Here is a 26909-nt window from a genome sequence, read left to right as displayed (position 1 = left end):
CATCCTTCATTGGGAAACCCAGTACAAAGCCAGTTAATGGAAGTCAGAAAGCTGAATTTCAGTACTAGGACCAAAGCCAGTGGGGCAGCTGCAATTCTCAATGGGAAGCCTAAGACGACTCGTTCAGGTACAGCTACAGAAATGATTAGCGAAGCCAGCACAATGGATGGAAAGCTTCTCATGCAGCTTCAAAACTATTACTTTTAGTTTCCTATAAAAAATTCATAGTTATTCCTAATATTGTATACTGCTCTCATGCATTCAAAGCACTTTGTGTATTTTATTAATTAATCCTTTTAAGAATCTTGTAAGTTAAGTCAATATTATGTTTCTGTACTTTCTTTTGCAGATGAGGAATACTAAGGTTGAAAAAGACTGGCTTGCCTAGGGCACATATTAAAAAGAGGTGACACCTTGAGACTTCCTGATTTATAGCTTTTTAAAACTACTGTTTTATATTAGATATCACTAGCATGATTATTAATTATTGTGGGTATAACCTACATCAGTGATGGCGAACCTTTTAGAGACCGAGTGCTCAAACTGCACCCCAAAACCCACTTATGCATCGTCGAGTGCCGGGTGGGTGTGGCCCATTGGCTGGGTGTGGCCAATTGGGTGGGCGTGGCCAATTGGATGGGCACGGCTGCGGTGGTAACGGCAGACTGGGTGGGACTAAAAAGTTCAATCAATCAATTTCAACTTTGCAAGATCTTTTTTTCCCCGTGAGAAGTTGAAATTGACTGGTTGAACCTTTTTTTTTTTTTTTTGCACATGGCGGTGGATCCTAAAGCGAAAAGGTTTTATAAAACCCAGCTGAAGGCCTAGGACTGGAGCGAACGGCGCACGTGCCCACAGAGAGGGCTTTGAGTGCCACCTCAGGCACCCGTCCCATAGGTTCGCCACCACTGACCTACATTGAACTTCTCCAGGAGCTCCTCTCATTTTAACCTTGCAATCATTTTATGATGTTTACTATGCTGAAAGAAACTAAATTTATCACTGAGTGAGGACTTGAGCCTGGATTTACCAAATCCAAATGTTCAATTACTGGACCACGGGCTTTTTATGCCAAGGCATATCTTAGCAGTATTTCCTTAACGCTTAAGACAATGTCCTTAATAATGAAAGGTTTGGGCACAACAATGTTTCCTATTATTATGTAATAAAAATTCAGTTTAGTGTAACATGATTAATATCACACACATACAATGGAAATCCATCAGAAATATCTATGGGAAATGATTGCAGATAGTATGTGGACTACAATTCCTATAGTAGATAGAAGTTTTTGGAACTACAGGTAGTCTCTGCCTTGTGACCGTTCACTTAATGATGGTCCAGAACGAGTTTACTTCCATGCATGGAGGGGATATAAACTCCTTCAGCAGGCAGCTCTTTCAGCCAGCCCCCCCCCCCCCGAGACGAGGAGGAGCAGAAAGCCAAGCAGAGAATAGAGAGTCAGTGCAGAAAGGTAAGAAGCATGGAATGCCTCTGGCAGGTGCTAAGGGATTGCTAAGTGTTAAAGTCATGTGACACTGCTTAGCAGTGGAGATTTCAGTCCCAATGACCGCCATTAACCAAGGACTACCGCTATGCCATGCTGCACACACACTTGATCTTAGCCAAAAGGCTAAGGAAAGGAAAGCATGGAAAAGTTCATCAGGGGTAAGAGTTACTGAAGAGGAGGGGGTAACACAGGTCAGATTTACCCTATTCTTTAAGTCTTGTTCTAGTTTTGAGAACGAGAGTAAATCCTTGGTTCAATAGGTATTCATCTTGAATTGACATTCTTTCTCCCCCCATTAATTGGCTAAATAGAAGATAATCACAATATGGACTTTAAAATGTTGGTATTTCTCTCACAAGTGAACATATATTCCAAAATGATCACTTTCTATCGTACCACAAATCCTTTTTCCTTTTCCCATTTGCTTTCATTTTTGTTATTTCCCTTTCCTATTTGTTTTCATTTTCTTTTTAAAACCATATTTTAGTTGATGCTTAATTACTATTAAGTAATTAATAGTATTATTCTTTAATAATTTTTTTTTTAAAAAAAGCAATCAAATCAGCCAATCAACTTCTGCCTGCTGTTAAAGTTCTGCCGCTCACCTTTAGGACTTCTTGGGCAGCAAGGCCTCCAATAAGGCTATTCATAGGGCTCAGATCCCCCATACATCCATATGCAAACGTCCGTATCAGATTCTCTTGTTCCTGATCCATAGCCTCCATAGCTGGGGTCCTCACCAGCTCTATTAACATATCTGCATCTGCCTGCCAAAGAATAATGACTGAGGTTGAAGAATAGATTTGGCTGGGGAAGGGAAAGGAAAGGGAAGGGAAGGGAAAGGGAAAAAAGTAAATAGCTGGATAGGTAGGTAGGCCAGACTTACCTGATTCTGAGGCCTAGGAAGTCGACCAAATTTTTTCTGGAATGTGTGAAGTGCCTGGAAGGCTGCATGAAGAGTGCGATAACGAAAAAATTTATTTCTGTCTTGGGTGTTGATCTTGGGATTATCCATGCAGGCTCGCAGAGACAACTATGAATATAGAGAAATAAGCAAAAAGGGAAAGCTTTATCTAATAACATGTCCTTCCTCTCAGATACCATATCTCAAGAAGTTCTCTTGCCAAAAGAATATGTAAAGCACACTTAGCCCACTAACATCTGCCCCAGCAAGTCTCAGATTTTTGAATTTTAAATCCAACGTTACAGTAACAAAGAACTGCAGACAGAGACAAAAAGCCCTTTTTTTACAAGAAATTATATACAAGCAAATTACTATTAACACTTATCAGCTATGGCAAGGATCCCCAAACCCAGTCTGCGGCCCAGCAGCAGGCCATGGCCTGTTGGGAACCAGGCTGTGCAAGTGGAGGGCGAGCACGCAAGCGAAGCTCCATTTGCACAAGGGGAAAGCACACGCACGAAACCATCACCTCTTCCCCCTGCCCTGCCACCACCGCTGCCAGTCCGTGGAGGTGGAAAGGTTGGGGACCGCTGAACTATGGTACTTTTGAAGTACATAAAGAAATGCAATAATATTGTTGACATTCATTTTTAGTAATATAGTTATATAATAATGAACAGGACATGGGGCTGAGCTTGCATTTACCACTGAAACGCATTTACCATTTTCTCCTACATACAAACCACAAAATATATACAATGAGAGAGAGAGAGAGAGAGTGCACTAACTACCCCAACCTTTCAGACAGTGATCCAAGCTTGGACTCTTATGTGTGTGTATGTGTTTAAGATCAGAAGAGGTGAATCATTCTGCTACATGTCACTACTGATACATGTGCCATTAATCTACAATGATTTTTTCAAGTTGAGCTCAGACAGACATCCTTCCCAGTTTAACTCAACCTGGAACAAAGCTGAGGTTTTTTGCATGAAGCATGTATATACTACTGAGTTGCTGGCCAGCAGTTTCTTACACAGAATTTTATATCACAAGCAAGCAAGCTCAGCTTATACTAATCTTTCTCAAGCAGGCGCTCTACCTCCCAGCCTCATTTCAACTGGAGGATGTGCAGTGTGAATTCATTATGAAAGGATCAATAGTCTAAAAATGTCAGGAAGGTAACAAGTTGGATGAAAGCTTATTTTAATCTCTCTTTCCCTCATGAAACAACACTGTACATCTCACAATTCTTAGCTAGAGCAACATACTTGTTCAAGAATCAATCCTTTCTGTAAAGTAGCCTGAAAAGAAGAACTCTGTTTTTCAAAACTCCCAAGATATGTACAGCACAGAAATGAGAACCTACATAGGAGTGTTTTTGAGGCATCTTGACCTGACTGATGATCCCACCACGCTGGTAGGGAGAAAAGGAAGACGTGTCTCCAATTTCCAGGGTGTTTCCTAAAAACAGAGCAAAAAGATTGAGATTCTGCCCTGAGTCTATGCTTAATCCTAACCCTAACCCTATGCAGTTTGATTTTCAGAGTCAGATAAAATCATGTGAATCCAGTTGCTAAAAATGTAAAATGTACATCGTTATCACATTCTTCATGCAGCCTTCCAGGCACTTCACACATTCCAGAAAAAATTTGGTCGACTTCCTAGGCCTCAGAATCGGGTAAGTCTGGCCTACCTACCTATCCAGCTATTTACTTTTTTCCCTTTCCCTTCCCTTCCCTTTCCTTTCTTTTCCCTTCCCCAGCCAAATCTATTCTTCAACCTCAGTCATTATTTTTACATTTACATTTTACATTTGAAATTCAGGTTTCTCTGAGCTTGAAAATATTTTGGTTTCCTGACAAATATTTTATACTTCCACACTGAAGCCTCACAACTTTCCTATCAACACCACCACTAAACCATTCTCTCATTCTTCTCTTATACTGTACACTCTTCACCATCTCAATTTCATGATGGGTTTTCCATATTAATCTTCCAGTTCTTTATGAACCTGTTCCACATTCAAGTAAGAAAGACATGTGGAGACCTGAAGGGAAAGAAAAAAAAAGTCCTATTACCTTTCACACGGATCGTAGACTTAGAACTATTCAGTTGTGTCATCCCCTCAATCTCAGAAAACATCACCCAGTCACCATCCATGAAGCCATGTTCCTGGTCATCATCATGGACCACAGTCAAGAGACCAGGATTACCCTGGATGAAGGAGAGAAATCTGAGATTAATTATTATCTTCCCTTTCAGCATGATCAACCTATTTCCTCTCTAATTGTCTGGATTCCAATATAAAATGCACCCCAAACTGACCTTGCAATATTAATAAAATTGACAAGGGTTAATTAGTAGTAATCCAGCTATAGGGGGAAAAAACAGACAGCTTGGCTTACCTCCCCCCCTCCCCGCTTTTCAGCTTGAGAGAGAATAGTTGCTTTGAAATGGAAATTCTTCATCCACAGTGGAAATGTGCTGGGATTTCACATAAATACAAGCGCCTCGTCATATCATTATTTATTATTTAGATGATTCCCCTTGACCGAAATCAGACACCATCTCCTGATAATCCCTTCATAAAAATAAACATGGGGGCTACCTTGGATAGAGATATTATACTGAGGTTTGAAAGGAGAGGGCGCAAGAAGGGAATTACGAGTACAAAAGTAATACAGAAAATAGAGTGGTAATGAAAAATATTGGCTTGGTTTGCAAAGTATGTGATTGTATATTGGTAAAACAGTCACTGTTAGCCCAGGGAAAGAAATTACCAAGGTGATGTGTTTAATGGCAGCAGATATAGGCTCAGCTTCTGAAGGATCATACACCACAAAGTTTTCTCCAAAGTCACAGAAAACCTGTCTGGAATCAAGAGGAAAAGAAAAATAAGTTATGCCTCAAAGGATGCATTCAACGTATATGCCACCCTTAGAAACACGTAGCACACATACAGACTAACAGTAACTTTCAACTACACAGTCTTCCTATTCAAAAAATTTTCTCTCTACAATGTTCCAGCATTATTTATATACATTTTCCATCTCCTTGGTCCCCTCCTAGAAAAAGGACAAACCATTCATCCATACATACCCAGCCAGGCCCTTTGTGTTAGCTAGGACAAAGCAAATTTGGTTGGCATGGCAGAAATCACTGATATCCAGCTGTTCCTCCAAGGATGAGTTGGTCAGGACCACAACCTGGAATACATTGGATACATAAGCCACATTAAGGAATATCCAATCACAGAGAATGACTGGGAGGATACTCTCCAAACATACACTCTCCGTTTAATGTCTGACAAGAATACACCACACATAAATTTTAGATTATTACTAATAGTTTAATATGGTTGAATTTATATTATTTTTAATATTATGGTTTAATTATATTTTTATTTTCATTTTTAATTTGTTAATATTTATTTTGAAAAGGAGTTAATGTATGTTATGGATTTGATTGTTAGTATAGTTGGGTAATGTTAGTTAGATTGTGATTGTTTATTTGTAACCCTGTAATCAGCTCTGGGAAGTGGGGGAGGGGGGAGGGGTGGGAGGGATTTGGGATATACTATAAAATTTTTAAAACTTTTAATAAAAAAAAAAGAATACACCACACACCTGTCCATTCTGGACAGGTTAGTCAAGGCAACTGCACGCTTTTGCAGATGCAACTCCCAGTCAAAATCTTACAATTCTTTTGGAAAATTTACCATAAAGTTACAGCTGACAGAAATATTTAAGATGGATTAATAAGCTTTCTTACTACTGTAGGATGAAGAACAGAAACTCTTCCATCAATTCAGGTAGATCCTGACTAATTGTTAGCTTTCATCACTTCTTTTTAGCATCACTAAAACTGCTTCTTCTCCCATATTTCTCACTTCCATGGCATGAGACACATAACTCTGTCTTACCTTGAAAGTATCCAAGAAGTTCTCCGTCAGTTTACTGGTGTTAAATTTCACCTCGGCCTTGCTATTTAACGTGGAGAGTTGTTCCTGGGAAACCTTAGCTCGGTTTTGCCCCACATGATTCTCTGACAGGTAGAACTACAGAGACACAACAATGCTAAGAGTAAAGAAAAGTCCTTTACAGAATTCTTTGCCACCAGTAAAACAGCACTTTTACCCTTTTCTTGCCTTATTTTACTATCAGATGCACAGCACTGTCTAATAGCATATTTTGGAGTTGATTTTACATCTCCATTTCCAGCAGCATTTGCATACCATGTGTGTATTCAGCAGTGTTTCTCAACCTTGGTAAATTTAAGATAGATGGATTATATCTCCCAGAATTCCCCAGCCAGGGACTTGAAGCCCATCCATCTTAAAATTGCTAAGGTTGAGAAATACTGCACTATACACTGTGTAAGAAATACAGTAGCTGTAATACTCCAGGAGTGTAAGATAAATGTATAAGGCAGTGATGGCGAACCTTTTAGAGACCGAGTGCCCAAACTGCAACCCAAAACCCACTTATGCATCGTTGGGTGCCGGGTGGGTGTGGCCCATTGGCTGGGCATGGCTGCGGTGGTAACGGCAGGCTGGGTGAAACTAAAAAGTTCAATCAATCAATTCCCACTTTGCAAGATCTTTTTTTTCCCCGCGAGAAGTTGAAATTGACTGATTGATTGAACCTTTTTTTTTTTTTTTTTTTGCACATGGCAGTGGAGGCCTAAAGCAAAAAGGTTTTATAAAACCCAGATGAAGGCCTAGGACTGGGGTGACAGCACGTGTGCCCACAGAGAGGGCTCTGAGTGCTGCCTCTGGCACCCGTGCCATAGGTTCGCCACCACTGGTATAAGGTTTCTACTGATGAGAGAAAAGGACTTTAATACTTGCATTGCTTTAAATCCTCCTCAATATTGAAAGAAACAGAATTCTGACACCACACGGGTAGATTCTAGTATCTAGTAGTTTAACATTGATAGCATGCTACTCCAGGCCAAAAAGAGATTATTCCAGTCTAAGCAACCACTTATACTAAAGAGAATGCTAAATAGCAGGAGCCCAGAATATTTTAACACTGATTCTAAATTAACCTTTTATGACAATTAGAGTCTAATAATGTAGTATTTCTCATTTTGACAACTTTTAATGGGAGTGAATAACAACTGATTCATTAAACTTTCCAAATTGGGCAATCTTTTAGAATCCCAAGACTAGATTACTCATTCAGCCACGTATTGTAGAGAATTAAATTATCAACAATTATCTGTTATTAAATGAGCGATACATTGGGACTAGCTGAGAATCCAGATGGCATGTGGGAAATTGAGTCCTATCTCACACTTAGAAAACTGTCCTTAAATGCTGGGTATTCCTTCCGTTGTCATAATGCCATCTGCAAACTTCTGCTGACACCTTTACTTAGCCAAGGTTTACAAGAAATAACTTCAGTGAATGAGAATTTAAATGCTGGCATATGAGGCAGGCATGGAAATGTGCCCTTGTATCTCTATCTGCCACACACTCCTCCTTCCAGCTTAGAAGAATAGAGGAAGCAATTGCCCTGTATGAAGGTTCAATCCTTCTGCAGCAGGTCTGGTGAGTTCCACAGTCAACCAGGGTGGATGGAGGAAAATCATACTGCCCTCCTGGCGCCACTTATAAGTTTAGGTAGTGTGAATGACAGGAAAATGACACAGCAATACTGGAGGGGGTGGAATTCGGCAGAGGGTGAGGATTATTGGAGCCATCTGCAGGGATTCTAATCTACTCCACAGAGCTCTGGGTGGAGACCAATTTCCCTTCTTGCTGCACAGTACTCTGGGCTGAAGAACTTGGAGCATCTTTCTTTAGACAGGAGGATTTGGAGAACAAGTTACCTCCAATTCTCCTGCACAAGCAACGTGCCACTTCCTTTGTGCTAAGAAAGGAGAAGATGAAATCCAAAGTTCCTTTGGACATCAAGGTGGGTGGCAAAAATTTAGTTAGTTAATTAATATTCCCCACCTCCTTCTGTACAGAAAGAAATACTCTCTGCAAAGGAGGCTAGGAATGGTTTTAGAAATTAATAATATATAGAAGAATGCATATGTATGTGCACATGGTGTCTATGGATATACATATATTACATATAGGCTTCTGGAAAAGTATCCATAGCACGATAAAACTTACACAGAATGTGTGAACAAAGTCAAAGGAAGACCTGTTCTATGCCTTGCAACTGCTCTCTCACATTCATTAGGCAAGATCAGTAAATTGCATACCTGTGAGGACAGGTCACTCCACTGGGCATCATTTTCGTCATGGAGAGTGACATATTTCACACCGGCAAGAATCACATTCTTGGCAATCTCGACCCCCAGCCCCGTCATTCCAGAAATCAGCACCGTTGCTGTAGCTATCTTCTGCATGGCCTCATGCCCCAGCAGATAGCTAGAACAAAAACATCACAATGATGCAAATGCCAAGCCTGAACAGTGAACTCCTTCTGCTCTTTCTCAACTGCACTTTTACCCTTATTTTGATTTTCTTTGCCAATTGCCACTTCCTATTTTTTTCCCCATCTGTCATTATGCAATTTGTGCATGGAATGACTTCAGGAAGACGGACAAATTGGACAAGCGGCATGTAAAAGGTATCTTAGCTGGAAGGGTTTCACACAGGGCAGGCGTGGGAAATGTTTTAGAAAGGACCTTCTCTAGTTTTCCGTAAAGGGAAAGGAGGGGAGAAACACTTTCAATCGTGCAAAATTCTGTTAATGTAACCTTACAATAAAGATAAGAGTTGGTTTTCCTGGTTGTACTTCTCGTATGGACTACTTTGCAGTGTTAACAGGTGTCTTAATCCCCAGATTCTTCTGCAAAGAAATTTCCACCAGATGCTCACTCATTATCTAACTACTCTCAATCATTAGTGGGTCTCTATTACGCCGGCTCTCAAGCAAAAGCCCTTTGTGGTTTGTTAGCATTCATCCCACTTTTGTGTCCCATGTTATCAAACTCACAGTTGGCGGGAATACAATTCCTCGTCGATATCTGGAAAGTCCTTTGTGGCACTCATTCTGATCCTGCTGCTTCTGTACTGTCAGGAGCAAAAAAAAAAAAGGAGGACCAAGGCAAGTGAATCAGGCTATTGGAAAGTCTTGATTCATAAACTTATTGTCCAAGCATCAATCACGGCCATGCTTACTAAACTGCCAGGGAGAATTGTCCTCTCCTCTAGAACAACATTCTCTGGGTTATCAGAGAAGCCCCAACCCTGTTAACTTTCCACAAAGACATTAAGACAGGGGTCTTCAAACTTGGCAACTTTAAGACTTGTTGACTTCAACTCCCAGAATTGGCTGTTGAGGAATTCTGGGAGTTGAAGTCAACAAGTCTTAAAGTTGCCAAGTTTGAAGACCCCTGCATTAAGAGCTTGATGCTCCAGTCCAGAGGGCCTTGCAGGGCTAAAGGAGCCATTTTAATCCTTCCTGATGAGGATGATGTTTTGGCTCTTCCTTTACAGGTAGGGTGTAATTGGTCACATTTTTATTATTTTTTGTGATTATGTAGCTGTGTCTAGTTTTAATCCAATTACTATTTTGTTGCAAGTTGCTCAAAGTCAGTCGTGATTGGAATGGCATAACTCAGTACAACATTTCTTGATTTTTTTTTCTATCAAGACCCTTCCCCACTCTAAAAAATTATGGAAAGCCCCCCAAAAGATTTTGTTTGTATTTATCATTTATGGTATTAAAAATTAAACTGATGCATTTGTACAATATTTGCTCATTGAGTAATGCAGAAATAACTAGATAAATAAAATACTTTTCGGGGAGGGAATCTGTTTTTAACAAATTATTTAAAAAATTAGAAGTGTTTTAGTTCTTTTGCAAATATTTTCAGTGTTTGGCAAATAATTTTGATTCTGAGGACCCCTGACTCCTAGGGGTTTTATGACCATACTTAAAAAAATTACTGGCTTACTAAAATAAATTAAATTTAATCAGAAAGCAAGTCCCAGCAGGGGGCAGCATCTGGCTGACCTTGTCTGGGTTCAGACCTTCAACAGAATCAGGAATTAACTTAATTAATACTTGGAGGGGGAAATCATCAGAGAATTCTAAAGCTATAGGCTTTTGGGGAAGTTGAAAAAACCATTCTGGAAAAAGGCAATAGCAAGCCACTTCTGTACAGTTGCCAAGAAAAATGCATGAATTTAACCACCAGGAGCTTAATTGGACTTACAGTTGACTATCTTTACATGGATAAACAGCAGTGATTGTGATTGGTGTTGCAGCCCACCAAGGGCAGGTTTTTCAGCCAGTTTTAAGACCTCCCATTAATTTCCCTTCTACTTCCCCATATAATCTTTAAAATAAACAAGGGTCATGTTGGACCTCAACAGGTGGGGCTACTGTGCTGTATTATGGCTGCAAAAATCTGGACAAACATCAAATGGCAATGAAAAATTAAAAGAGTCTCTTTGTGCCAACTGCCAGTCATCTGGATTCCTCAGCCCAGATATGGTATGGCTACATATGAGAGCTACTCAGCCAGCCTGGCAAGCAGTTTTAATAGCACAGAACAAGTAGTGCAGTTCAAATCCTGCTTGCTGCATCAGTTCACACACAGAAAGTAACCCAGCTGTTTCAGAGTGCCCTTCTAAGAGTACTCTCAGTATGGTCATTGCACAGGGAATGGAAGAAGGAGTTTCCAGCAGAGTAAGCAGAATAAAAAGTATTAAAATGAGTAGAGGTGAAAGTGAAATGGGGCAACACATTTGTATGGGAATGACAGAGAAATATCAGAGACTGAAGTTGAAACAAATACTATAAATGTTTGGGTCCCCAAAAGTATTAAGTTATTAAACATTTTTGAGAAGGGAAGAAAATCCTAAGGTCAAACAAGAAATAAAAGGCAAAAGAAAATAATACAAGACGAATAAACAAGGAAATCACAAGCATCACAGAATTAAACAGGACTACATTGATTAAGAATTTTTTTTATCAGTGTTATATAATAATATATAAGAATTCTATATTAATAATAATGATCATCACCATACATCTTTACCGAAAAAGATCTACCCATCTTTAAAACACACCATTTAACGATAATACTAAAATTTTATGTTAAGAAAACCCCAAATTTCAGATATTTTTTTAAAATGCTATTTTATTGTCTTGGGTTTTGGGAGCGCCTCTGATGCTCCTGGGTTTGCTAGCTCATCCCACAGACATTCATACCTAGACTGCAACAGAACGCAAGGTTTTGCCATTACAGAGAAAATCAAAAACTTTACCCACAGACTCTTCGCGCTTCTTTCTCCTCACCCGAAATTCAGCAGCTCCAAACCGGAAAAACCCTGGAAACGGCAAAGTCCGCCTCCTTTGGGGCAAGGAAGAAAACGAAAGCGAAATTACAGCTTTTCAGGAACTGAGCGAGAACAGAGAACAATCGCTCGATTCCTTTGCGCTGCAGCTCCGACGGGAGCTTTCTTAAGAGGCGGTACTTTAAAATGGCTTTAATGAACGATTTCTTTCTTTCTTTTTCCTTCCTTCCTTCCTTCCCTACTTCGACAAGCTTGCGTTTTTCTTGCCAACCTGAAGCTAACGGTACTGAAGTTGCTTATACAGTATAAAAATGCAATTATTTTTTTAATATTTTTATTAAGTACAAAGAAAAAAAAGGGATTAAAAACACTGAACATGGTAAATCGTCTTTGACTGACATCACAGTCCATATTGTACATTTAATTACATGTAATATACCTATATACAACTATACATTTCTAGTCTCTATCTCAGTTTATCTCTTTACTGTGACCTCCATTTTTTCCCCTCCATCTATAAAATTCATTCCATATTCGATAAAATTCTGTTTCATTGCTTTCCACTTTTGAGCAAATAGTATCCTTGCTGCTGTGACCACATGGATAATTAAATATGTGTCCTCTTTATTCACATTTTTCTCTAGTACTCCTAATAGTAATGTCTCCGATTTGTACTGAATGTTTTGCCTAGTCATTTCTATTCTTTGGGGCAAGAAGTAAAACGAAAGCGAAATTGCAGCTTTTCAGGAACTGAGCGAGAACAGAGAACAATCGCTCGAAAATACAATTATTTAACGACTGAATTTGTTCTTTAAACGTTTCTCCAAACGAACCCGAGTTGGTCCTTTTTCTTGGTTGAAGATCGCACAGGCTGCCTTCCTTCCACGGCTTCTCTGCACTAAAAACGTTTGTATAAAATATTGAGAATCGCTGAATAATAAGAATAAAATAGGTAAGCACGTGAAAATTATGCAGCGCAGTCATGTCACACACTCGTTATGCCAGTCTCTGAATTCTGCGCAACGTCTTGCGCGCACGTTCGGCTCCATTCGCCGCTCCTAACCTGAAAGAACCCCGCGCGCGTGTATAAGAATACAAGCCGACTCTTTCTGCCAGCGCTGGGAGGAGTTTGCAAGTTGTTTCGAGCGCATGCGCAACGAGGACCTCCTGACAGTTTTGTTTGGATTTGTGGCGCAGCGTTGAGCCCTTGTGGGTCTCGCCCTTGTGCGAGCGGCGAGTGGGTTTGATGGCGGCTGAGGCTGAGGCAGGAGCTGGGCCCGCCTCCACGGAGTGGGAGGCCCCCACGCGCGTGTTGCGGGCTCTCACCTGGCTCGGGCAGGAGTTCCTGTCGGACTGGGAGGCCCAGGACTTGCGGGCCGCCCTCTTCCAGCTGCTGCTGCTCTGGCTGGTGGTGAGCTTGCTCGGCATACAGGTGGCCTGGCGGGTCTACGGGAACACCGTCACCAGCCTCTACTATCGGCAAGGTAGGGCTCCCCGCGAAAGCCCCTGCGCTGCGCTGAGTCCACCCCGGTCCCGCTTCCCCCCTTGCGCGCACCGCGATTCGCACCTGGGGCTCCCGTCGTCTCCCATCGTCTTCCATTGGGTGGCGGAGGTGGGAGAGCAGCCCGGGTCTCCCTCCAAGTATGCCCCCCCCCCGCGGAGAAACCCGGTCAGGGAAGGGGTCTGTTTTGACTCGCTGTCTGGCAGCCTTGCGAGAGACCAGACAGGAAGCGCCGCCAAATAAATCTACTTTATTATAAGGTTACATTGATGGAATCGCGTGACTCTGAACATATGTCTCTTCCCTGCCTCCCGTCCCCCAGCCCCATTACTACCCAAGCAACTAGGGAGGGTCTCTTCTGTCTACATTGCTGCTGCAGGCTAAGTTGCCTTTTATCTGACTGTTCCCTTGGCTGCGGGTCTTTGCCCAAAGGTCATTCCCACGTACCATTATTAGTGGTGAAGCCCTGGCAGCCAGGCTGACTGTTCCAGCCTCTCTGGCAGTTAAGTTGACCAGGGTGTTGGTGTTGGTCATGGGAAAGAAGCAATAAGCTGATGAAGGAGTCACATCAGATATGGGATTCTGTCCCATTCCTGAGAGGTCTTTACTAGTTGCTGGCCAGTTCTGTTACCAAGCATTAATCTATTCTGGCTAGGTTGCCCTTAAAATGCACATTTTTCACTCCATCCTGAATGCTAGTTCTGTTACCAATTTTCCCCCCCTAGCCATTTGTAAAAGCATGCACAAGGTTGGGCAACAAGTGTTAACAGTGTCCTCTACCTATGATCAAGCATTTCTGATACTGAGGCATCTTCTAAGCTTAATTTGCACTCTGCAGAGAGAAACATGGCATCGTTGAATTCTGCAGCGTTATTAAATTGACATTTGTGGATGTGCAACTCCAGTGAAGTTAGTTTTCTCTTAGCTCCTCCAACAATATTCCTCTTCTCCAACTGTGAGGACATTACCCATGAATAATACTCTAGAAGTTGATCACAGAGCAAAATGTTCCTATCCTGGCAGGGCATAGCAAACCGGGGGAGGGGGGAGAGGGGAAGAATGTAAATGTTCCAAAAGTATTTCTTACACTCATATTGTAAAAGGTGAATATTCTCCTACTCTGCATAATCTATACTTTTCCCAGTACACTTATGGAATTTTAGCAATGAATTATTAGTTATTGTGAATGTTTGGTGCTAGTTAATTACCTACTTTAACTGGGCCTTTTTCTAGTTTTATTCTACTTAATAGGATATTCATATCAGATGCTGCTACTATGGATGTATAAATTAGGCTCCAATTATTGAGAACTGCCCTGTGTGATCTGGATGGCTAAGTTGCAGGTGAATTGGAGGGGCCTGACTTTGGCAGAGGCCCTTCCCACATAATGCCCAACTTGTGTTTTCCAAAGTGCTTGTCAAGTCTTCTCTGTGGTCTTTGTAAAAACAGGTTTAGTGTTTTTTTTTCCTGAAAGAGTACTAGAGTTTTGTTTAAAAACTCAACGTTAGCATTTTCTTAAGAGCACGCTAGTTCTGCACAGCACAAATCTAGAAAAGAGAGACAGCTTTAGCCCCTGGGTATTGTTGTTTCTTTCAACAAAGAGAACATTGGAGGGTTTCCACTGTGTCTGCTGACAAATGATTTTGTGTGGCCATACCTTTTACTATTTACATTACTTTGGGGTCGGAGTGTTGTGGATAGTAGTATCTTTAAAGTCATTTCAGTAAACATCTTGCAAGACAAAAGGGAAACAGGCGTCCTCCAAGGAGCAGGAGAATAGGAGCAGAAGGATTTAGTTGCCCATTCTTCTTTTCTTTCCAGGTCCTGGAGGACAGAATGGAGAAACTTCAGATGGCTCTTCACACTATTCTATGTGGTGAGTTGTTTTATTTCTTGAACTGATTATCGTATAATGGCATCAGTGGTTTGGGGCTGTCAACCCAGAAAAACACCAATTGCATTTCTCGAAGGTTTTGATATGGTTGGCTTTTCTTTTTTAAATTTAGGGAGAGCACAAGCAACACAAGTACAAAAACACATCAAGAGTAACAACAGAGATGACCAAGTCTGGCTCCTGCTGCGCCAGGAGCACAGAGGATGGGGAAGCTTGCCTGCCTGCCCACTCAGAGGCCTTGCTGGTTCAGTGCAAAGGGAAAGTGCAATCAAAGTTGTCATTTCTCCCATGCTATGGTTTAGTTGCTGGCCATCACTGGTGCTGTGAGGACTGTTCCTATCCGTCCAGTTGCCAAGCTCTGAATCTCAGGATTGCTTTACTCAGGTTCGGGAAGCTGTAATTCTCTCCCGCCCCTCCCCTCAAATTACATTATTTTCATTGTTCTTCTACGTGCCACAAATCTATCTGCAGACTGACCTCCAGCCTAATTTTTCTCAGCATTAAATTGCTGGCCCAGACCTCATTTCTTTCTGTTCTGGTTCTTGAAGTCCTCTGGCCCTGAGCCAGCTTCTGCTTAGAAAGGACACAGGCTCATTTTTCCAATTGAGCATGAATCATCAGCTGTTATCTTATTCTGAGTAGGTTTGGCCTAACAAACTGTAGTGTGAGTCAGCAGCACCTAGGTGTATTGGCCCACAGCTTGAGAGCTCCAAGATATTTGGCCATTCATTAGGGATTCTCAGAGTAGTCCTTTACATTTGGTAGGATTGGAGAAATCTAGTCTGGGCATTTTTTAAAAAATGTTTTCCTACCTCTGTCAGCTTTGTAGTATGGGCTAATGACTTTCTGTAGCTCAACACTTTTTAGAATAGTTCTGCTTGCAATCCATAAGCGATTGTGCTTATGACTTGAAGGACTAAGATGAAGCTGCTGTATAATTGTGTGATCTAAGAGGTGCTGATGCAATACCGAGCTTTTCTTTTCTCTGCATTGTGCTTATTGCAGAGTTTGTAATATACAGATTATAAAGATGTAATTAAAAAAACAAAAGTAGCTTGGTGGTTATTGTAGCTGTTGCATGTGAACTGCATTTTATTAGTTAAGGGCCATGCTACCCAGTGAGCAGAAAACAGCCACATTTTTCTTTTTAAAAAAATTGAAGGGGAGGCATGCAACTTTTTCATGTTCTTTTCCTAAACTTCTCCCCATGGAGCTAATATTAATTTTAAATTGAAGCTAACAATGCTTTTGCCCCATCAGCTCCTGTAAATACTGTAGCCTGTTTCGATTGTTTTGGTTCACATATGCTTTCACGAAAGTTATGCCTTTATGGGTTAAATTAAAAATGAGGTAACTCTGAACAGTCTGTCAAAGAGGATGGGTAGCACCTAGTTGACCTTGAAAAACTAGGCCAACTTGATCCTGCCTCGTACTTAGATGGAAGGTCACCAGAGAATGCCAGGTCTATGGGCTGGCCAGAAAACAAAAAGCAAAAATGACACCTACCAAAGATAACAATAGCAAACTATTTTATTGTTGCCAAGAAAACTTCATAGATGTTCTCTGAGCTGTATTTCAAGATATTATCTGAAGCTTCTAGCTCAGCAAAAAAAGCAAAGAAATAAAAGAGGATTTGCCTAAGCTTGAATCACTGTTGCTGCATATTCTCACAGAACATGTGTTAAACAATTATAAAAGTCCTCTTCTTAAAGAAAATGGCTCACAAGTAGTTCTGCAATTTTTGCTCCGATTTATCCCTGTGCCTTCTGACATTGTCTCTGAGTATCTAACTACCTGATATTTATTTTAAAAAAATTCCAATGGGCTCATAAGCATTCTCAGAGTATAAAAATGGAGAGGGATTACAGTGCAGTGTCCATCTACCCAGAAAAAAGACAGCTGATCCGCTGTGAGTCAAAGGGCAAGGTCCTGAAGACAAGTGTTCAAAAGTGGAGAGTATCTTCTTCAGTTTTTCTTCTGCTAAATTAGAATTTTGTTGCTGACCATGCTCCAATTTTGTAAGTCTACCCAGAATATGCTTTCCAAATTCCGATGTGCCTAACCAATTCCCAAAATGTAGCCTAGATTCAACTGTATTTCCATGATCTGAACTAAATAACTCATGAGAGCAACTAAGAAGCCACTGAGTAGATGAGAGGAATAAAACCAGGTTACTTTTCTGCTTATCAGATCTCAAGTATTCCATCTCACACTGCAGTCATCAATCATAGACTGATACAGTCAGTTCTCTAGGCCCAAGTTGTCATTAGTAGCAGACTCTTCATAGAGTCAAATATCTCTTGCCTTTTAATACAATGTGATGTAAAATTAGAAATCTCTGCTGGCAGCAGCCTATTTTATAGTGTAGTAATGGGTAGGTGTAAAGGGCATTTTGGTCACAAGAGCTGGATAGTTCTTCTTCCTCACCTCTACGGTGAGGGCTGTGTTCAGTTTGCTGTATTCACTGTCCACATAGCCCATAGCAATATTCTTCTGCAGGCATGGTGATGGGCAGCCACTAGTAATTTCACCTGGTGGACAGAGAAACAGCCAGAGTATTGCTCAATAGGGAGCATACAATTTCTACACATAATAGAAACAACAGGAAACACTCAGATTTTGAAAATACCCTCCCCCAGTACCCATTAAATAACATAATCTTGTTTTCCTTGCGTAGTGCCTTCCAGATGTGCTGGAATAATTCCCACAAATTTCAACCAGCATAGCTACAAGCAGAGTCAGCAGATTAGAGGGCCTATAGTCTCTATCAAGCAAGATTAACAAAGAGCAATGAACAAAAATGGTGCTTTAGGTCTCAAGTTAAGAACAAGCAACAGGGAGTTAAGAACAAGCAAACAGGGCATGGTTATTTCAAGTTCAGATTGTTACTAGATAACAACAGCCCAATTCAAACTCAAAATTGAATGTTTTTAGATCAAAACATTTTAAATTTGAATTGTTTTATACATCTCAAGTTTATACAACGTTCTATGTGTAAATATGTATCATTTAATTTTGGATGTGTATGTTGTATTGTATGAATCCAGCTGATTGTGATATATCCAATGAAATATTATTACACAAACCTGGCTTGGCATGATACGTGAATCTAGTTACTGTATGAAGTCAACCACAGCAACAGGTATCATGATCATCATCATCTAGATTTCAGATCCATTAGACTACCTACCAATTGCCTTGCCCTCTGGGCTAAGAATGGGCACATGCTGCCGGATGGGAGGTCCTGTGGAAGTCAGCCCTATACGCTTCTTTTTCGGTTTCTCTTTAATTTGGGCCAAAATGATTGAAGCACCAGGGAAATCCATGGCAACACGACGGCGCTTCCCTAGAAGGGAGTCAGAAAAGTACAGTACCATGATAGCACTAACTCCCTTATTGTAGATCAGAAGATCCTCCTGTCAGAAACAACTGCTTGTCCTGTACAAGTTCCCACCCTTTTTATGCTCTGGTTATAACTTCCTGCCAATATTTAATCTTTGGTTCGTATCTCATCAGGTAGGAGTTGGGTGGACATTGGCCAGTTTGTTCAAGATTGGCTTTGGCTGGGACAAAAAAAAATTGAGAATTCAATGGATACTTGCCAAGAGTCCACACCAGACTGGCCTCCACAGGGGTTGTGTTCTCATCAATGTCATTGCCATAAAGACATAGACCTGCTTCCAGTCGCAAGCTATCTCTAGCTGCAAGTCCGGCCAGCCACACAGAAGAGTCCCTAAGCAACAGCTCAGCCAGCTCCACAGCTTGATTTGGAGGGACAGAGATCTAGGTATGAGAATGCACATTATATAGTTGGTGTGATTTATATTTTCGGATCCTGTGTTTTAACTCATTCCAATATTTGGATTTGACAGACTTATTTTTCATCCACATTATTTCTTCCCTATCAACACATTACCTCCTCTAATCGGAAAATAATTTGTCTCTTCTCAAACTGCTTGTCCAATTGGATACCATCTTACCATCTGCTACTATTGCAATGCTTTTTCCCAAAGATCTTTATTCCTGCTCAGATCTAGCAGCTGTCAGTGTGATACCTCTACACCATCCTCGCCTGTGTAGCCACAGCGTGTCACCCTACAGCCTTGCACTCCAAATACAGCCATCATCGCACTGCTCATGAAGGGTAACTTAGCCAGATCATCTGCCACTCCAGGTTGCAGCACCCGGGCTGTAGCAGGACCTGGTAGCAGAAAAAAATGGAAAATAGAAAGACCAGCGGGTACTTTAGGTAGTTCTGGAACTTTACCAAAGTTTAATGAAGAAATTTAATTCCACATAAAATACAGTATTGTAATTTCATCTTGTCCAAATGGCTGACGCTATAGGAATTCACCTTTCAAGGTGAATGGTTGGGATAATATTGTCATAAGGTGCTTCCCAAATTCCTGATGGCAATTTTAAGAAATTTTATTTACCTTGCAGAGCAAGCAAAGCATTGTCTGACACCTCCAAGTGTACATCATAGCCAGCTGCTTTCATTTCCTTCATCTTATCCTACAATATGTGATGGAGAAAATAGTAAGATCATGATGCACATAGAGGATGATGGTTTTCTGGTCTTCTATTTCTGTAACAGAACTTCATTCTTCTTACCTCAGTTTCTCCTACTTCCTTTTGGGAATGAATGGTAATGAGAAACATACCTCCATGAGGGCAAAATCTTTGTCCATGCAACCGGCGTTTGAGACCACATATAAGTGCTGATCTGAGGTGTTGGTCACAATCAAATCATCTATAATGCCGCCTTTATCATTTGTGAACAGAGAAAGTGTGCCCTGAAAGGAAAGGTAAATTCAGCCAATTCCATTACTGGTCTCTGAGATCAGTTTTCCAGAAGGAGACGCTGAAGCAGAGAACTGGATACAAATGCAGTAAGTATCAACGCTGGTATCCCCTACCCCAATCTATAAGACACATATTCCTTAATCCTGCAATATGAAATGAGATTCCATTTAGAGTTACAGCTCTGTATAAACTTCACAATGACATACAGTACATTGTTTTAAATTTTTCAGGAATATATTTTTACTATTACGTTGTTTAAGGCATGAATTCAATTTTTTAAGTAAAGACTACCAAGACTCTCCAAATGTAAGGCCCTTTTGTATTCATCAAGACATTAGTTTTGGATGTTGAAAAGTCAATCTAAGTTATTCATATCTTTAAAAATAGAGAACCAGAATTATGTAATAAGAGTTAGAACTAGCAGTCAGTTAATTTAACATCTTCAGTGCAGAACCTACAATGGAGGTTTCAATTATAGCAATCCATCTTCTGCTTAAATATTTGTATCAAGTTATTCCACTTCTGAGGAGTTCACTGTTATTAAGAGCTCCTAATTTTGCCACAGTCTGATTTCTAGTTTTCACACATTGTTTTATTTTCTGATCTCTGGAGCAGCAGAAATCATGATGGTCCTTTAGATAGTTGAAAACTTATGTCTTAAGCTAATATTCTTTTCTCTTGTCTAATTATATCCAGTTCTTTCGTCCATTCCTTATAGGACTTCCATTTCAGGTCATTATCTGACCATGCACCAGGTGTCTATGTCTATAAAATGTGGTGATCAGAAGTGGTTACAGTAATCTAGATTTGTCAAAGATCACCTAACTAAGCATGGGTTTGATCTTGGATATCTCAGTCACAAATCTGCCATCCTATTGATACTCCAAGTGAACTATTTGGTTCCATTGTACCTGATCAGGCTTCAGCTCTGCAATATCTCCAACTACAAGATTTTCTATAAGCTTCAACCTGTCCCTGCCAAACACTTTTGTCTGTAAGAGAGAAAGAGAAAAATATTTTATTTCATTTAATCTGGAAGAGACACCCATGAGGTTATATTATTACATGACATTTAGGAACAAGGACAACATACCGAGACATAATTTTGGGGCCTTCTTAGTATATAAAAGTGTATGTGATCAAAGGTATCCATGAAGGGTTTAATTAAGAGAATATATGTAGCTCAGGGCTGAACTGTAGTGTCCTTGATTAGGTTATTTTTTTCTGCCCAAGAAGAAAAATTAAAATTCATCTACAAAATACAGTGTAAGGATTACAACACTACTGTGTAGGGCAGACAGGCAGAAAACTAGCAGGGGTGAAAATTATAAAAAACAGAACTATAAATCAGAAGATCAAAATAAAACAGTAAAAATTCCCAGGGCTTCTAAAATAATCAATTTGTCCTGGGAAAATTTATATGTTTTTGCCTGACATAACAAGAACAAACAAATATCTCTGGAGAGACCATTACAAAGGTCAGGTGTCGCAACTAAGAAGTCTTGATCTCTATTATATCCAGCTGATCTCAAGTTCAGGACATTGGGAGGGAAGCTAGTGGAATGATGTTGGCAAAGGCAATCCATTCATTAGCAAATTTTCTGTAACGTAGTACCCTCCAGATTTCTTATGTCAACTCCTGTCTGTTTTGGAAATCTAACCTATTTAAAACAGAGGTCCCCAGTCCCCGGTCCGTGGAACAGTCCACAGCAGGCCAGCAAGCAGGCCACACAAACAAGCAAAGTTCCATCCTCGGGATGCCGACAGTATTGAAAACCACGGTCCATGGAAAAACCTTCCTTCATGGCACCGGTCCCTGGTGCCCAAAAGATTGGGGACCTCTGATTTAAAAGACACAGTTCAGCAACAGCTGATTTAAACTCATTTGTATTATAGTTACAGGTAGTCCTTGACTTACAACAGTTCATTTAGTGACTGTTCAAAGTTACAACAGCGCTGAAAAAAGTGATTTATGGCCGTTTTTCACATCTATGACTGTTGCAGTATCCCCATGGACAAATGATCAAAATTTAGATGTTTGGCAACTGAATCATACTTATAACTGTTACAGTGTCCTGGAGTCATGTGGTCACCTTTTGTGGCCTTCTGTCAAGCAAAATCAAGGGAGAAGTCAGATTCATTTAACAACTGTGTCACTAACTTAACAACTGCAGTGGTTCATTTAACAACTGTGGCAAGAAAGGTCATAAAATGGGGCAAAATTCACTTAACTGTCTCACTTAGCAACAGAAATTTCAGGCTCAATTGTCATAAGTCAAGGACTTCCTGTAATAGAATTCTTTTACATTAATTCCAATATTGCGAAAAAATACCTCATAATACAAGTTTTAGAAAAGCTAACCCATCTCAAGCAGTACTATGGTTACATGACATTTATAGTCTGGAATTAATGCCGCTTGCATAAAATTTAGACAGTGTTAAAAATGCCTGACACAAGAGGACTTTGATAGATCTATTCATGCTGGGAAGTGTGTATATTTAATTTCAAGGCTATTTTGCCTCTTTGGTTGAGGACTATATGCCAGAATTGGGTAGGATTGGAGCAGATACAGTTAGTATCTGCACTGGGTAGAGCTCTTTACCTCTTCTCATATAAAAGCATACATCATTTGCACATACAAATCTTGCAATCTGCCCCTGAGAACTGTACTTGTCCCACAAGGCCCACTGTTAGTGACAGAAATGCAGAGCTCCACCTACTGCAGTGTTTCTCAAAAATAAGGGGTTTCCGTTTCCTAAAATATCAAAAGATGGTGCTGGATTCACACAACATGAAATCATACATGTGGTATAGTTTTGAAAATCCAGTCAGTTGTAGTTTATTCAATAAGTTATGGCTTAGCACAGCACATGAATTCAATCTTAGCTAAATTAAGATCCAGTTGCTAAGTTTGAAACGGACAACTCGAGACATGAGAGAGGAACTCAAAGGTAGTGACTTTTAAGCCCTCCCTTTGACATTACCTGGAGCATGTGCGACACATCAAAGAGAGAACAGTGTTGACGTGTGTGGAGATGGGAGTCCAAGTGGCTCTGTGTGTATTGCACAGGAAGGCTCCAGCCTGCAAAGGCCACCATCTTCCCACCATGATGTCGGTGGAAGTCATAGAGAGGGGTCTGTTTCAGGTTCTCCTGTAGATGAAGGCAGTAGATCAGTGGTGAACCTATGGCACAGGTGACAGAGGCAGCACTCGGAGCCCTCTCTGTGGACACATGCACCGTCTCCCCAGCCCCGCCTCCTCCCACAGCCCCCTCCTCCCCAGCAGTCACAGCCCACGCGAAGCAGCGCAGCCAAGGATATGGTAGCCAGGCAGCGGGGACAAGACTCTGCCCTTGCGCCCCATCGCGCGCAGATGATGCTGCGGGGCATGGGCAGAGGGCATGGCCACCATGGCGCTGCTGGGCTTCCTGGGTGATCTGTGGCAGGCCGTGGAGGTGGTGGGTGGCCCAGTGGGCAGGTTGGAGCAGGGACGGGTTGGGGCGGTTTTTGGGCATTCGGTCTCTAAAAGGTTCACCATCACTGCAGTAGATGATTGCCAGAAACTCCCAAGTGATCATTCAGAACAAAGTCAGATTGAAACAGGCCAAGAAACCCATTATTAGTCCTACCATAGCTATTCCTGACCACAGCCCAATTAGAAGCAAGAACACCCCTTTGCCCCAGCTACTTCACCTCAAAAACAACAAACCCTTTTTTGGAGCTCTGAGTTTCCCAGAAATCCAGGCATTATTACATCTTGGTATTCCCTTCGCTATCCATGAAAAACCAAACATCTGCTACTGTTTCAGCCTTAGCTTAAGGCCAGCCCGTGGTTCAATTTCCTGATGTGGGAATAGGACAGAGGGGATAGTCTGTCTAAGCTACCTTCGACCTTTGTAATTAGCCTTGTTTACTCAACGTGTTATCTCAAGTCCATTGTCAAGAGAACTGCAGTCCTTCTTGCCCTTTGTACCCACTGGCCTCCTTTCCTCTTTCCCACTTACTGAAGTCCTGTCTGTAGAGAGTGTGTGTACAGAAACAGTAAAAGTGCAAGAGATAAAGCACACATCCAAAAACCCTGCATATTAATATTCTAGAATACACACAGATTTAGGACAGATGTTTGCCTGGTATTATTTATGAAAAAGGAATCACTGGGGTAAAATTGCTCAGAGGTAGAAAGAGGGGAAATTCAAATTGGTGCAAATTTCTTTAAATAGGTTGAAGGTGGAGGGGGGGGTCTCCTTCCTTCTGAGCATCCCTTTCATAGAGATTCAATTCTCCCCACTGCACTACAGAAGACCAGAAGGCAAACTAATTGTGGCTGGCAACAGAGAGTAGTGGCAGGAGCAAATATTTTAAGTGGGTTGATTTTCACTGTCAGAAGCTAAAGCCACCTCTTCCCAACTGCAGTTGTTCGGGAGGCAGCCTGTCTCCTGCTTTGTTTTGATTTATGGAACTACTACTGCCAGATGCCAGCAAATTCAAGCTTCATGTCTCAATTTATGGAAGGTATTGTCTGTTGATAGTGCTGCTTTTTGACCCCCAACCTCCATACCTGTGTTTAGAAAGTGATCTGCCATAGGCTAATTAGAACAATCAACACTTCAATGGTGGCATCTCACAGTCAGACACCTACAGCGTGTCTCTTGATGCATGCAAAAATGGAGAGTAGGTGGATGAGGAGTTTCGGTTTTTTTTGCTACTTTCCTTATTGAGAAAAAAGCACAACTCTTTGAATTAATTGTCTCCAGGGAACTCAGTGTATTCGAGGAATCTCTCAAGAGACTCCCACAAATTCACTTCTCACTAAGAAGCTGGAAAAGAGGTACAGTATCCATTTCTCTCTCATCAAAACCGTCTGGCAGGGTACAATTCATCAGCCTGAAATAAATTCTGCAAGTGCGCTGGCGCGCTCTCTTGCACTGCGTTAATTCAAACGTTTTGCTTGAGCCGACCTGTTGAAGTGAGATTGGAGGCCTGAACCCTCGCTAAACTCAGTTGTCCGTATGAACGCATACGGACGTCCGCTACTTTTCCCTCGCCTGCCTTTGTCCCCCCTCCCTCTCTCCCTTTGAAAGCACAAGTGCCCCGCAGCCTTCTGGAGGTGTGGGATGAAGTTCCGTTTCGCACGGGCAGTTCTAAGTCTTTGCCTGCTCGCTCACAAACAGGCAGCCCAACTTGCTTCTAAACGCGCACAGCTGCCGCCCACCAGCTCACCTGCCCAGAAGAATAGCTCCGCTTCCCGCTTGCAATGACCCCGAAGGAGCCCAAGCGCCGGAGCGAAAGTCTTCCAGCAGCCCCAGCTCGCAGCATTTCTCCCTGCCAGCGAACATCCCCCCACCCCTCGGCTGCTCTCAATCTTATTTACGGACCCTCCCACCTCTGGAAGCCCGGAAGGAGCCTGGGAAATGTAGTCGATCGCATTCCTAGCGAATGCTCCTAGGAATGGCCCGCCCCACCCAAAGCCGATCGACCAGGCCAGCTGTGAAAAGGAGAAGTTGCTGCTGTACACAGCTGCTGTACACAGCTCAGTTTGTTCAGCATTTCTCCTCTCTGTTTAGAAGGCGTGGTGTAATAAAGCAGAGCGAGAGAGCCCGCACTGTCTGACGATCTTGTGGTCACAACATCTGGCCTTTCATAATCTTATTTTGCTTCTTTAAAATGATGTTTTTCAGTCAGTTTCAGATCTTGTTCTCTTGACACCGCCCAGGGACATCCTCAAAGTATGTAAAATCTGTTCTCTTTGACACAGTCACCTTAGACTAGGAAAGATAGCTGAGAGGCAGTGAATTGAAACAGATTATCAGTGATTGCAAAAAAAAAACCAAAAAAAAAAAAAAAAACCACAGGAGTCTGGAAGCACCTTTTCCCACTAACAAACTTTATTTAAAAGGCATCCTGAAAGCTTATATCTTTTAATAAAAAGTGTTACTTGGAAAAGGCATTAGCAGATTTTTTTTCCATCATAGACTAAGAGTTCATTTCCAGTTATCTGCAATGGAGACAGTACATTTCATGCTGCTATAATTTTCAGGAGATTCAGGGATGGACAGATAATTCTTTAAATCAGGCTATTGGTGCTACTAGTCTTGATGCCCTTTTAGTTTACTATCTTAGGTTATCACTAACTGTCAGGCAGTAACACCTGACCCAAGTTTCCTGTATGCATCTGGTTGGCCACAGGGTGACACAATGCTGGATTAGCTGGACCTTCGGCCTAATTCAGCATCTTATGTTCCAGTAAGGACAACACCAGACAATTTCTTTCCCTCTTCCATTTGCATGAACTGCATCATTTCCTTTGATTACTCTACTTATTTCAGCTGTCTCATATTTTTCCCCACTAAATGGGTTAGGGTTATCGACTGATGGTTAACAGTAAATTTGTCATGATCGCAAGGGTGCTGCACCAATTGATTATGTCTGTGGCAAACACTAGTTATATCACTAGTTAACAGGCAAAAAGGAACAAAAGCCAATTCATAAAGAAAATAAATTAAGGCCTTTTAAAATCTCTTTCCCCCCCCACCTCCAAACAGGCACGTTTTCCAGGACCCCTCTATGCTTTTGGAAAGTAAGCTTATCTTGCTCATAGACTGGTGATAAGCTGAACCACCATAAGGATGAGAAGAGAGATATAGTCAAGTTTCTACAGGTGTCAGAATCTGCAAGTTGCAGGGTGTGGGGCTGTGACTGAACTTCTGCCCCACTTTTATTTGCAACAGTGTTAATTGCAGGGCTGCATCTTCTATCTTTCAGATTTTGACACCTGCCACAAACACCTATGAAAGCTGCCTTTCTCAATCACTCTTTAAAACTACCTAATGGATGGTTGTCATATATACACCACACTGCATTTATCATTCTGAGTATCCATTCATTCCATTTGGAAAGATTCTTGGTAACTGTGCTCTTCTGCCTGCTTCATACAGTAATGAAAATGGTAAGATAGATGCCCAGAATCCTAAATCTTATTCCAGAGAAGAACCTCAGAGTGGCAAAGCTCCTTTCAAGATGTT

General features: G+C 41.3%; 3 protein-coding genes across 8 annotated transcripts in view; 1 reads left to right on the top strand and 2 right to left on the bottom strand.

The window, feature by feature from the left end:
• The window catches only part of UBA7 (ubiquitin like modifier activating enzyme 7), a 51085-nt gene extending 38302 nt beyond the window's left edge, over positions 1–12783 (bottom strand). Inside the window, exons 1-11 of one of the 6 annotated variants that reach the window (XM_039334044.1) lie at positions 12519–12783; positions 11687–11741; positions 9374–9445; positions 8634–8802; positions 6337–6471; positions 5514–5620; positions 5195–5285; positions 4493–4628; positions 3781–3875; positions 2397–2543; positions 2116–2277 (exon numbers count right to left, since the gene is read on the bottom strand). In XM_039334044.1, coding sequence (XP_039189978.1) covers positions 2116–2277; positions 2397–2543; positions 3781–3875; positions 4493–4628; positions 5195–5285; positions 5514–5620; positions 6337–6471; positions 8634–8802; positions 9374–9445; positions 11687–11741; positions 12519–12669 — 1320 coding nt within the window. In that variant the 5' untranslated portion in view covers positions 12670–12783. Of the gene's footprint in view, positions 1–2115; positions 2278–2396; positions 2544–3780; positions 3876–4492; positions 4629–5194; positions 5286–5513; positions 5621–6336; positions 6472–8633; positions 8803–9373; positions 9451–11655; positions 11742–12518 lie in introns of those variants that run through there. The other 5 variants (XM_039334047.1, XM_039334045.1, XM_039334046.1 and 2 more) reach the window with 5 other exon arrangements.
• A 44-nt stretch (positions 12784–12827) lies between these two features.
• Positions 12828–16133, top strand: TCTA (T cell leukemia translocation altered). The gene is made up of 3 exons (XM_039334052.1): positions 12828–13169; positions 15008–15062; positions 15193–16133. The coding sequence occupies exons 1-3, from the start codon at positions 12932–12934 to the stop codon at positions 15233–15235; spliced, it is 336 nt and encodes a 111-aa protein (XP_039189986.1). The 5' UTR covers positions 12828–12931; the 3' UTR covers positions 15236–16133.
• Positions 16134–16592: 459 nt separating this feature from the next.
• On the bottom strand, positions 16593–25263 carry AMT (aminomethyltransferase). Its single transcript, XM_039334051.1, has 9 exons — positions 25108–25263; positions 22872–23039; positions 20798–20878; positions 19745–19876; positions 19517–19595; positions 19136–19281; positions 18683–18863; positions 18271–18426; positions 16593–17611 (listed from the first exon to the last, which is right to left on the bottom strand). Exons 1-9 carry the CDS (start codon positions 25201–25203, stop codon positions 17433–17435), a joined length of 1218 nt encoding a protein of 405 aa, XP_039189985.1. The 5' UTR covers positions 25204–25263; the 3' UTR covers positions 16593–17432.
• Between the last annotated feature and the right edge of the window lie 1646 nt (positions 25264–26909).

Source organism: Crotalus tigris, unplaced genomic scaffold, assembly GCF_016545835.1.
Source record: "Crotalus tigris isolate CLP2741 ecotype Arizona unplaced genomic scaffold, ASM1654583v1 scf7180000017625.6296891, whole genome shotgun sequence".
Lineage (NCBI taxonomy): Eukaryota > Metazoa > Chordata > Lepidosauria > Squamata > Viperidae > Crotalus > Crotalus tigris.
Note: the sequence above shows the minus strand (reverse complement) of the source record. Positions and strands in the feature narration are given on the sequence as shown.

Excerpts from the sequence above, each read along its gene's own strand:
- AMT (XM_039334051.1), bottom strand. The coding sequence starts at position 25,203 with ATGCTGCGAGCTGGGGCTGCTGGAAGACTTTCGCTCCGGCGCTTGGGC. Across the intron at positions 19,877-20,797 it reads CAGAGCTGAAGCCTGATCAG|GGCACACTTTCTCTGTTCAC; the intron begins GTACAATGGAAC and ends CTTTCCTTTCAG. Across the intron at positions 17,612-18,270 it reads CCCAGAGGGCAAGGCAATTG|GTGAAATTACTAGTGGCTGC; the intron begins GTAGGTAGTCTA and ends TCTGTCCACCAG.
- TCTA (XM_039334052.1), top strand. The coding sequence starts at position 12,932 with ATGGCGGCTGAGGCTGAGGCAGGAGCTGGGCCCGCCTCCACGGAGTGG. Across the intron at positions 13,170-15,007 it reads CAGCCTCTACTATCGGCAAG|GTCCTGGAGGACAGAATGGA; the intron begins GTAGGGCTCCCC and ends TTTTCTTTCCAG. Across the intron at positions 15,063-15,192 it reads TCTTCACACTATTCTATGTG|GGAGAGCACAAGCAACACAA; the intron begins GTGAGTTGTTTT and ends TTTTAAATTTAG.